This window comes from Octopus sinensis, unplaced genomic scaffold (genome assembly GCF_006345805.1).
Source record: "Octopus sinensis unplaced genomic scaffold, ASM634580v1 Contig11667, whole genome shotgun sequence".
Classification (NCBI taxonomy): Eukaryota; Metazoa; Mollusca; class Cephalopoda; order Octopoda; family Octopodidae; genus Octopus; species Octopus sinensis.
The window spans coordinates 427296-440221 of NW_021832430.1; the positions used below are offsets into that span (position 1 = coordinate 427296).

The 12926-nt window shown below is 36.1% G+C and overlaps 1 protein-coding gene and 1 pseudogene across 1 annotated transcript; both read left to right on the forward strand.

Moving 5' to 3' along the window:
- The first annotated feature begins 215 nt into the window (after window positions 1-215).
- Window positions 216-879, forward strand: LOC115229046 (annotated as a pseudogene).
- A 7093-nt stretch (window positions 880-7972) lies between these two features.
- On the forward strand, window positions 7973-10136 carry LOC115229066 (protein ANKUB1-like). The gene is made up of 2 exons (XM_029799492.1): window positions 7973-9136; window positions 9975-10136. The coding sequence occupies exons 1-2, from the start codon at window positions 7973-7975 to the stop codon at window positions 10134-10136; spliced, it is 1326 nt and encodes a 441-aa protein (XP_029655352.1).
- The last annotated feature ends 2790 nt before the right edge of the window (window positions 10137-12926 follow it).

Genomic DNA, 12926 nt, shown 5'->3' on the forward strand with positions numbered 1-12926 from the left:
TCTACGCAAATAACATCCCACACGAGGGCTAGTTTCTCCCTGAACGGGAATAAAGTCAACCCATCGGGGCGTTTCTGTCCCAGTTTGAATTAATTCTATGATAAATATAAAACACGATTCTATAAAAAAATTTATTTAATTGAACCTTTTTAAATAATTGAATTTTGGCATGATTATAAATGAAATAAATATTAATTTGGTTCTTGTTGTCACTAATGGCGAATCAGACTTTGAAAGGTGCGGTCTCTATTCATGGTTCTAACCCTCAAACTGTCATTGATAAAATAATAAGATCCCGTATCTACGAATCAAGATACTGGAAAGAGGAATGCTTCGCCCTGACAGGTTGATTATCCCAATAACACATTATATAGCCGAATCATTGGTGGACAATGCACTGGCCCTTAAATGCATTGGCGGAGTATTCGGTGGGACCATTAATCCTACCAATTTTCTCTGTCTAGTACTTAAACTACTTCAAATCCAGCCAGATTATGAAATTATTATCGAATATATGAATAACGAGTTCAAGTATTTTTTTATTTTCATTTTAGATACCTCCGGGCATTGGGAGCCTTCTATGCACGTCTCACGTTTAGCAATGTAGACTGCTATCAATGTCTTGAACCGCTTTATGCGGACTATAGGAAACTCAAAATGCAGAATCGAGATGGAAGTAATCCCCTTCCTTTATTTGTAGAGTATTCAATTATCCATATGGATGAGTATATTCACATGCTACTCAGGAATGAGCGAGTCTTTGATGTCATTATGCCCAGATTGTCTAAACGTACAGTTCTTGAAGATTTGGGAAGTTTGGGACCTCGCGTTAATTTTATTGAAAACGAATATTTTGAAGATTCACAGAACCAAAATTGATGTTTTATTTGTTTATACGAATGGCGTGCTTCATTGATTCTTTACTGAAATTTAATATAAATATAATTTTTGAATGCTTGCTTAACTTAACTATAATGTGTGGTGCACAAATTCTAATTTAATGAGTGGTTAAGGCGCACAAATTTAACGTCTTTATGGCTTCTGCGCCCATAGGGGTCTAAAGATGCGTGGGGACAAGTGCAGTGTTCTCAAAGTCTGTAAAAGGACGAGGAGTTACACTAATTACGTCCCTAGGTTATTGCTGAACGGGTCAGCAATTGCTGGAGTTGATCGGATGACTTATTTGGGCGTGCTCTTTAAGCCGTCCGGTAAGTTTGATGATCACATTGCACGTACGAAAATGCGTGCAAAGCAGCGATTAGACGCGTTGCGTGTTTTCCGGCTGCGAAGAGGTGCTTGGCTACGCGTGTTTAACGCCATGGTGTTACCCGTGTTGACCTATGGCGTTCATGCCTGGCACTTCTGCGAGGACCGGAAGAAGTACGTTGACGCGCTCAAGAAAGTCAGAAGACGAGCCATCCGGCTAGCCCATGGCTTAGGATGGCGAGAGGAGCTCTCGGACACCCAGGAATTGTCCCTCAAAGGCCTCCCTGAGGTCTTAGATAAGATAATGTCTAGGTGGCAGGTAAGGCGGTCAGTTTTAGTTTGCGGCTGAGAGGCGAGCGTGTGTGCGGGACTGAAAAGGCAGGAATGCCGAAGGTCTTAATATACCCTCTACTAACAGCCTTTTTAATATAAAAATTTTTCGTTTCGTTTCTGAATAACCTCAGAAAATAAGGTTTAGAAGTTCGTCACAGAGTAGTCAAAATCTGAAATTTTTATTTGGGACCAGTGAAAATTTAGAATTTATAGTTATCGTGAATAAGTAAACAAACACTACATTTGGGTGTATTGAAATTATTTATTTGAAAGAATATAACTGTGACTAATCAGCAATACACTCCTCTGGTCGATCTGAACTATAACTCGCTGTTATTTCGTCGATAAATTCCTCAGGGGAGACTTGCTCTATCGGGAAAATATTCTTCTCTAGTAAATGTATGCAGCCCTCTGGCACACACATACCACACCTCGCAACAATACTCCAAAACTCTCTTTCAATTATTGAATCGGGAAATTCAAATTCGTGATCGACCAGGATTTCTCTGAATAAACGAGAAAAGCAATCGAATTTCTCTTGATTAATAAGCCGTTTGAACACATCGATGCACTCAATCTGTGCTGCCTCTGTAACAGAAGGCAGACAAATCAAGTCTATCAATAATGGCAAAAAATGTGGGATCAGATCCACGTCCCCGTTCATAAATACCCCAATAAATCTGATTTCCACTATCATAAGTTCACAGAAGTGTGACTGGGCAAGACATGGAAACCAAAAAGCAGTTCCTCGTATGAGCAACTCTGATCCCAGTCTTTCCATGGCGCTGTAAATTGACTGCATTAAGACTGTCTGGAATAGTTGCCTTTCTATACCTTGCCAACAAGGGAGGGAATATAGAGTCGACTCAGTCTCGCAAATATCTCGACATCGGAAACATGTCTCAACAGTGACGAAATCAACTTGACATTCCAAAGATCAAAAGAGAGCATTTCATCCATCTCAAAATATCGTACTGAATCAAGCACATAAAAAGACAAACGACAAGGCTAAACATCATTAGACATAGCGACCTGTGTTGAGACAGCTAGTTTATTAAATATTTGCAGCATGTTTTTCTTATACGAAAGAGGCCGGCCGCATAGATCTGGGAATGGCAGGGATACAACAAAAGACACGACTTTATCCGTCCAGGCCGACAGGCACTCCCCTTTAAGCCAGTAAAGGGCACTTCCAATTATTGAAAGAGACGTGGAGAAATCTGGTGTTTCCAAAAAAGTCCAAAAAACTGGACTCAAGTCAGATTTAGTAATATAGCACACCATAACGGAGGCCCGGACAGAATCGGCAGATGGAATGGAAGAAAAGTAGACCATGCATGAGTTGAGGAGTTTGACTATTGAGGGCCACAACAACTGGCCCCTGTAAAGACTATAAATCAAGTCAACTATTCTGAATAAAGAAAAATGTTCATTTAAGCCTGCAACCATAAATGACCACAATTACCGTTATGGCAGGCCGATAAAGAGGTTTCAAGCCAGTTTTCTAACAATTTAAAACCGTTGGAGTATTTGTATAAATTATTAGCCATTTCAAGAGATTCCCGGACGACATAAATGTTTTTTGACACCAAAGTAAAATGACCAACGAGGACCGCTTCGATATCTAAAATTTCGCAAAATTAGTTATTTTATTTATTCAAATAAACCGTCAATTTCAATCTTGGTCTGTTGAAATAATAAATTTATGCAACAGAAAAATGCGAACTGAATTGCAGTTATTTTAGAATGATTAATAAATATTTTAATAACATTTTTAGCATCGTTTTTATGTGCATTAACAAACATGCGCAAATAAAGAATTTTGTGGTAATTTTCATCATTTTTTAAATCGCGGGACAATTCGTCCAATAACTCCAATTCAATATTTGATACTGCATAGATTTTTGCCAATTTAGCCAAAATACTTCTTCCGCTTAGAATCAGAGGGATTTTATCAATTATGGCTAAAATTTTACGAAATCTGTCTATCATGACTACACATTGAACTCTCTTAACTAGAAATATAAATTCGAAATTAATTTTAATTTCTGTAATAAAATATATTTAGTTAAATAACTAATGTAAAAAAATTAAAGTTTGAATATAAGTTACCTCGAAATAATTTGTGACCTATTTAACCTAATGTTCAATTTCTAACAAAGCAGCTGACGAAATCGATGGTTTCTATGAAGAATAGCCCGGACTTTTAGTGATCAAAGTGATTCTCCCTTTATTCATGTGAAGGCATCCATATATTTAGCCAACAGAAGGAATTTTATAATTTAGACGTTATATATGGCACCACGTCATACTTAAAGAATGACACAAGCTTTGACACCATTTAAGAGAAATTTCTGAGAGCGAACTGACATCATCTGATGGTATATCTTTGTTATTTTCTCAGTCATATTTGTAATCTACTTTGAAAAGTTTGTACAAAGAGGTGATTTTATGATATAATGCATTACTAGGCTTTTTCAATCTACAATTAATAAAAAAATATTAGCATAGACAAGATTAATACTTTCTTGTGGACTGTTTTATAGACACAATTAATCTATTTTTTGAAATAATAAAATTATATGTATTTGGGGGCAGTCGGTGATATAAATATATCTAATTACAGAATATGCACCAAACCATTTATAATCGTGGTCCAATCAACGAGGACGTGGGTGATCGTGGCCACAATCGGTCGTTGCTTAGCATTGTTCTTTGTGCGAAGATAGTCGAGGCAAACTCCCATCGATGACCCCTCGCGAAATCCCTCAAAGTAACAGTGGGCCTTCTTTGAGTTCGTTTTTTTCCCGAATCTGGACAAAATGCTCGATTTTTTTGCAGATTTCTGTCAAATAAAAGGAATAAAGAAACATATGAACAAGATAAGACTACGTAGTCAGTTTCCCCCTGAAAGATGACGTAGTTCTTATCAGAATTGACGTCCAATGCCACCAACTCATAGACAAGAGTTTCCCCCGGCCACACGACGATTCTATCAAAAATCTATAAATGTCACAGGATCATAACATCTTGATGGTTTTCGTTCGGAAAGAACAGGTTGGGGTAGGACGATTGTGTAGTCTCCTCGATGATGTCCATTCTGTAAGAATTCGAGTGGATGGGGACGACCTGGAATGGTTTTAACAAACAACCAACGTCTGAGGCCTGCACACGAAGTTGGTTGACTCCTGGGGACCGCACTCCAGATGTGAGTACATATTGGTACTACATTATTCACTGAAATTACTTCGTGCATTAGGAAATTTAAATAAAATGATTTTTCAAAATCAACCGAATCAAAGCAAATGGCCGGCATGTTTACTCCTTTACGAACTGCTTCGGCGATCTGCTGATTTTATTTTTATGCAAAAATACTCCTTTCTCATCAGACTTGACAAGAAATAGTAGGTCATCCTTTGGGTCATTGGTATCAATGGCACAGTACTTTTCGAAAAAAAGTGTTTTCAGTTCATTTTTTACTTTAAATGTTAAAATTGCAGCAATCACCAGATTTTGAGCTAATTATTCGGGAAACTCTTTCGAAAAGTGCACATTCATTCATATTCAAATATCTTATATTTATTTTTTAAATATAAATAATATACCTAATCTAATTTTTGTTAAAACCTTTAACCTAAGTCAGTAATTTTGTATTGTTAAAATTAATAAACAAATTAATAAGTAGTTTTTTGAAGTATAAAAAAAGTTAACATCTGGCTTTGTTTGTCATTTAACTTTATTTGGACTTTTTTTTAATTAATCTGATGTTATTGTCTTCAAACACAAGCAGACAAAGATATTTAAGCTCTATTCGATTTTCTAAAACTCACTTATTTAGTATATATCTTTGTTCAGAGCATATAGCTTTGCTTTGTTCAGCTTTATCCAAAAGATTGGTCTATAGTGGCATTTCTTTTGCCAAACTTTTTAGTAGTTCTTGCCAACAAATCTGTACCAAAGTCAAAACTATTCAGGATAATATAAAATTAAATAAATCTTTTGGCAGCCTTTTTGGAAAGCATTGCTTTATATCTCAAAGGAGGCGAATTTCCGCGACCTAAATTACCTCTTGTAAAGATCATTTTTCTCCGACTTGGTAATATTTACGTGCACAATTTTCAGAGAATATTTCAAATCATTTATAGGAATTATGGATAAAACAAAATTATCAATGTTTTCAAATAATTACTAATAAATATTAAACAGTTAATTCAGAAGCACGGCGTTTGTTACGTGCTTTAATGTTGGGTTGTTTCTTCCATCCTTTGTCGAGAGAAGAAATACCTCCAGAGATATCGGAATTGTTCGACTGACTGGATTCGGTTGTTACATTCTGCTCACTTAAAAAATGATTTGACTATAAATTTACTTTTGCGTTGATTCACTGGAATATTCCTCGACGGAATATAACCCTTCCTTATCCAAAATTCCTAACTTTTTTTTCAAAACTGCGAGACGATCGTTCATAAGTTTCTGCAAAATAATCAGAATCATTACAGTAGATAACTTATGTTTATTTATTTTAATATGTTTTTGACATATCTCGGAAATGGCCCTACGAATATATTTTCACTAAACTTATTGGTAAAGATCCCGTTACTAAGAATTTCATCTGATACATTAACAAGAAACTCCGCGTAGTCTTCTGAATTTTGACTAATATTAGCAAAATCCTGATTGACGTCATTGTTCTGAAATTCTTCGTCATCAAACTTCTCTGACAATTGATTATTTGACGAAGGGTTTGAAGCAATTACAGATTCAGGTTTATTGACTATTTCAATTTTTGATTGTTCTGGTGATTTGATCGCCAGCGGAGGTTGTGTATTTATTTCAAGTATTTCATTTGGTCTGTTCTTCTTGATTGAACGGTAACATTTGCTTGAAATGTCAATTTGTTTTAAACGTGTTTGAAGCAAGTCTTGAAGTCGCACTTGTTTTTTTTATCCTGGGGTGAAAAGGTCTTTCTTCCACAAACGACTTGGGGAATCTCTCGATGACGTCTCCAGATTTTTCTCTCTCCTTTACAGAATCCGGAATGGCGTGAAAATCTAGATTATGGATCGGAGAAGTGTTTAAAACTTGGACTCAGTCTTTTCTGTCTTAGAATGTGAATCATGTCGTTTCTCTTCATGTTTAAAAGATATTCTATTATAAAATACTTTTTTTACCTGTGGAAAGCTGCAAGTCTGATTTTTCGCTACACAAGGAGCTGGTCTGTTGTGTAAATGTAATCAAATAATTACCGATTTTAAATTAAACTGACTTTTGAGATATATTTCAACCGGCGTAGAGTTTCGCCTATTTTGGGCTTGAATTGAATAAATTGGGCTTACAAATCAAAAAACTTTTCGGAATTGTATTATCAATAGTTGCTAAAAATAATAAATGGCATCAACATTTTGCTCTTTCAACTCGTCGGATGTGATTTACCATGGTACGAGAGACCAATATTTGGTCAATATATCTACTGGATGGGAAAAGAAAGGCTAATCTATGTATCATAATTTCATTTACTGTTATCCCTGTCGCCTGTACTGTGAAAATTTAAAAGCGAAGAGTTTCTTCTCATCTAATGAGCAATTCGTAAATACAAATACGTTACTATGATAACATAGGTTTCTCGCCAAATTATCACATTTATTAAAATACAATTTAACTAACTTTATTGTACAATTAATATTAAAGTCCGGCTGATAAGAAAAATTTTAATATCAGAAATATAACCAACTTTCATTCAAAACAGTTATAAATTATATCTTTAAAGCAATTATGCCTTCGAATTCAGACAGGTTTTCCAGGCTCTATCAAATAAATAGTATCATCTCTTTTCCAGTTATCCATTCAAATTAACAATGATTATTTATAAGACTGCACGAAATACGTCATCAAACAATTTTCTCACTATATTGTTGAACAAAACTAGGGAAAACGCCTGGTTACAAAATTCGAGGCTAGATTTAAATTAGCTAAACCATATCCTCAATAGTGAAATGAATCTTTGGGTTTTTAAAAAATCGTCAAATTTCTAAATAGTTTTTTGGATATCCTGTTAATGCTTCATGAAAGTATCGCGGCATCATAAAATTAAATTTTGAAAATTTTCACAAATCCTCAAACAAATTCACTTGAGCTTCAGGAAACGTCATTAAAGCCTAATATTTTAATAGATCCACCTGTTGGTTTTTAAAGTGAAAGTTTTACCTTGAGTTAATACAGCATATGATCGTGACATCATAGGCAGTCTGGTGTGCCAATTACCCATGCTTAATTTAATCATTGCGTTTTATATAATAGGAATTATACGCTTGTTGTCCTAATGATACTTACTATTGTCTTTCGAAATAAAATATACAACAAATTGGTGGATAATAATGCCACATTCGCTCACGTCTTGAAAGATTTTTTGATTGAAAATATGAAACTTGTCGAAATGTGCACAAATGATATGGATTCGTATTACTTCAAATACAAAGGAGGGAAACTTGAAAATAGTTGGAGAGTCAAAGAGATTATTATATTGAACTATAGCAGAGTCACCGTTATGTCTCGACATGAGTCTAACACTTCAATATTGATTCAGTGTGATGTGCCAATTCCGAAAATGATCGAATTACATAAACAAGTTGACGAAATCACCGTCGCTCAACTGCGAGAGATCATGAGTGAAAGGACTGGGATTCCCGTCTGTCTTATATATATCCTCAAAGACAAGAAGACTGTCCTCTTTGATCAGTACAATTTGGTTGAATACGGTATCACTCGACAAACACTTCTGGAGATGAAGGTCATCTCTGAATGGGAGGAATTTGTCAAAATGGTCATCGTTAGACAGTGTTCTTGGGTTGAGAAAAATCTTTCTAGCAATCCCGTAATATACAATTTCCAAATAAAGGTTTTCATAAAAAATATTTTTCAGGTAGCTCTATATCTTGGCACATGGTATAACCTTGTCGATCTCATCATTTTTTGCCTCGAACTCAGAGCCAAGCCTTGTGAATCTATTAGTAGTATTCCTGGGAGAGAATGGTGTATAAGTGAGAGTTTGGTGGACACTTTGACCACTCCAGCACATCTTGCCGCCAAATTAGGAAACTTGAGAGTTCTCAAACTATTTGTCCGACAAAACATATCATGTCTTCTCTCAAAAAATAAAACAGGGAGGAGTCTCTACAGTGAAGCTCATTTTGCTAAAAACTACGACTGTTGCGAATTTATATTGCGCAAAATAATTAAAAATTGGCCAATTAGCAGAACAAAAGTCATGAAGTGGATCATAATCAAAAAAATACTGAAATGGTATTGCAATGCAAGAAAGAATATTTCTCTCCGAAGAGGAATTGTTAAACTGATTAGTTGCGACACTCGTTTCCGGGATGTACCGCTACTAACGGGAATTAGAATTGACGGACTAAATTATCCAATCGCTAATAGAAATAATTTAAACAAATCTACAGATCTTTTAAAAACAAAAAGTCTGAAAACTCGTAATTATATTTCAACTTCCCCGTTTATTTATTTCGACTCCAAAAGTTCGATTGGCAGGGAGCAGTTGGAAATTGTCAGTAGCTACTCAAAACGCTCATATCTAGATCAGGTAAGGGAGGCTATCAATATTATAAAAAGAAATAATTACTTTATTTGAATAATAAACATATTTTCTTGTGATTTTTTCTTTTTACAAATATTATGGACATGTTAGAGACTAGAAGGGCACTTATAATGATAGTCTCTATAGAAAAATAAATCTCATTCTAAGTAATAAGTAGTAATTCTCTTTCATATCAATTCAAATTCCCTATATCAATCAATTCTTTCTATATAATTCCTTTAATATCAATCTTTCATTTCTCTTTTAATTCCTTCTCTATAATTCCTTTCATATCATCACGTTTTTAATCCTATGAATCCATCCTATACCCATTCGTCTCCATCATTTCGATGCCTAATTTACTTAACTACTAACACTCGCAAGGCTAAGAAGTACTTCATCTGCCAAAGGAATGTTCACTTGTCTTGTACCGGCTTAACTAAGTCATCGTCTGCGGCTCTTGCAATCTGGAAATGCCCGAAGTGTCTCAGTGCTTGCCCCCTGAAGCCCGTATCCGCTCAAAATCCTCCGTCTCCGCCTAGGTCGGCTGTCCGTGACATCCCCTTCGAGGATGTGCTGTCGAATGTTCCCGGTCTGCGTCGGACACGAAAGACACCCATAAAAATTTCGAAAGCTGCTAGGATTGTTCACGTTGCCTCTTTATTCTGAATACCAGGGTTGCAGCGGGTCCATGGTAGTCAAGATGGCAGATAATCCTCAACAGCGTGAGATACGAAAATATTTTGGTGGGTATTTCATTGACGGCCGAATACCAAATGGGCCCCCTTCTATGAGCTTTTTAAGCTAACAATTTTTCCTGTTTTATATTTTTTAAATTATCTAGGATTTGCATCAACAACATTTGTTTAGTCAATATTCCCGTTTTCCACCCAGCTTAAATTTGGACACTTCTCTGTACTACCCAATTTTTCCTTCTTGTTTTCGACCCATGAAATCATGTTCATCTGCTTCACATTACCAACATCCCCGTCCTACTTATTCGTAGTTATGGTAGCTTTTTTTACAAACATGGCAGACTAGACGACAATTCTATTTGCGAATATGGTTTGTTTACTTTTGGCCAAGTTGTAGGCCCTGAGGGATGTAATTTGTTTATCTACCAGATTCCATCTGAATATTCGGATTATGAATCGGTAGAATTGTTCTCTTCGTTCGAACGTGTTGTTTTTTTCAAAAGTGTTTGTGGATAATGATACTTGTCAGAGTCGTTGTTTTGGTTTGTTAGTTGTCTATAATTTAGGCTTTGTAAGTTATGTCTTGTGCCAAATTAGCAATTCAAAAAATGTATGGAATCCAAGTTAGAAATAAGTGATTGAAGGTTTTGCTGAAAAGTACGACACACTTCAGAATAAAAAACAAATAAGATTGTCGTGCAAAGAGTAGTTTTTGTGTAAAAAGGCGTTACTCTTTGTCCATTATTACACTGAGAACAAAATAAACTGACGATTTGTGTTATATGGAAGTTTTTAACTTGGATATTATATAATTGTTTACATAATTTATATTAGCTTAGATTACAAAATTATGATACTTTGAGAAAGAAAACGTGGTGCCAACGATTAAAATAAGTGGAATAGCTCTCATCAAAAGGGATTATCAAGGTCGAAAAAAAGATGAAGTTTTTTTTAAAAAATTACTCGGATTTTTTGAATAAGTGAGATCAATGACATCGCAGTATATGTGGCCGATTTCCCTTCCATGCTCGAACGTGCTGGTGTTGAGCGTGAAAACGGGAAACGCTTTGATGGGATGACAATCTATAGATTAAAATGTGAAAAGTCACTTTTATTGAACATAACCTGCGAAGACACCTACACTTATCAACAGTAAATCTGGGATACGCATTTTACAAAGAAGAAGATACAAAAATAAAGTACTTCTTTCTTAGAGTCTTTTTTTGCCCCGCTGATTTTAAGACTAATAGTGTCAGCGAAAAGCTTTTGGAGATCAAGGCACAGATATTAATCAAGACTATCATAGTCGCGAGCACAGCTGATTATTCAAAGTTCTTTTATCCTAATGGGAAATAAATCAATTTTTTTAGTGAAGCAAGTTGACTAATCATTTCACAGTTCTCGTTATCTACGCTCCAACCGGCCTTGGACCAACACCGCCAAGCGTGCTTGCTTGCTGCAGCACACGAGCATAGTGGATCCTGGCTCGACGCTTACCAAACGTCATCGACGGGTTCCCTATTAGACAACGAAACACTGCGTATCGGGGTTGCTCTTCGGCTGGGACTTGATGTCTCGACTTGAAAGACCTTCACCCCCTCTCTTGCCGCTGGAGCGCAGGCCGCTCGCCTCGCCAGGAAGCAATCAACGACGTAATCTCAAGAGCTCTCAACGCTGCTGGCTTCCCCAATGTGCTAGAACCCACCGGATTGGACAGAGGGGACGGCAAAAGCCCGGATGGGATAACTACCTTCCCATTCCGGAATGGAAATGGCCTCATCTGGGATGCCACGTGTGCAGACACGTGGTCCCCATCCACCCTATTGTCATCTGCTTCTTCTTCCGGCTCGGCCGCTGCTTTGGCGAAAGCCCGCAAAATCGAAAAGTACAAGAATCTTGCCACTCGGCATCAGGTGCATCCGGTCCGCTCACCTCATGCTTCATGAAAGACCTCGGAATCCTCATTGCTCGGAAGAAAATGGATGCTCGCAAGTCCTCTTGGCTGAGGATCTCGCAATCGTGCGCGGCAACGCGCAAGCAATCCGTTCGGCTGGGCTATAACTCCTGCCCCGTCGCGCTCGCAGATCGAGCTTGGCCGCTCACTTCCTGACGTTGTTATTTTGATTAAACTTTTTACTTAAAAAAATTTCACAGTAATAAAATAGAAAAACGCATCTAAAAGATGGCCATAACCAGGGTTGTTAAAAATTATGATTTTTTTAAAAATCAAGAAAATCTGATTTTTTGATTTAAACAGGATTTTTTATTTAAATCAGATTTTTGATTCATAATGTTCAGCACAATAGTCCAAAGCGAGGTCAATCTCTACAGTTGAAAGAGATTTCCCACAACATGCTGGGTCCATTAGATTCGCAAGTAAGCGGAAAGGGTGTTAATGCTTGATCAGCTCGACTTTTCACTTTTTCTAAAATAGCCATACATTCATAATCTATATAAGTCTGGTTAAGTTCCTTCCAGATTTCTACAGCATGACTAATCTTCGTAGAATTATTTTGCATTTGATCTAAAGCGACAGCAATTGGTTTAATCAGGCGCAAATATTCTTCAACACGACGTTTTAGAAAAATATTTTGGACATTTCTACCAGACATTTAATCCATGATTTTTTTAATGATTTAAATCAAACAACCCTGTCATAAGCAAAGAAAATAGATTTATTTGAAAATATTATGATAAAAACAAGATCGGAAACAAATTCGGGGGTGAAAGTAAAAAATATAATGTACGAACACAATAACCAGTGTTCATTAATGTCAGCATCGAACGCCATCTGAATATTTAAATTCAGATTAAATTAATGCTAATACTTCACAAAGAAAGTATATTCACAAGCATGTTTCAAGAATTTATATCATTATATTTTAGCAATATATATAATTAAAAAAATGTAGTTAGATTAGACAAAGAAGAATCATTGATTTTATTTGTCACATTTTTTTCCAGTCTATTCTTTAAGAAAGCTTTCCACTTGTTCTAGGAAATGTGGACAGAACGTGCGCACGAAAAACCGAAGGAATGTTAATTTTTCATTTTATCTATGTCCAATAGAACTCTAAATTGTATGTAATTAATGGCTCAAA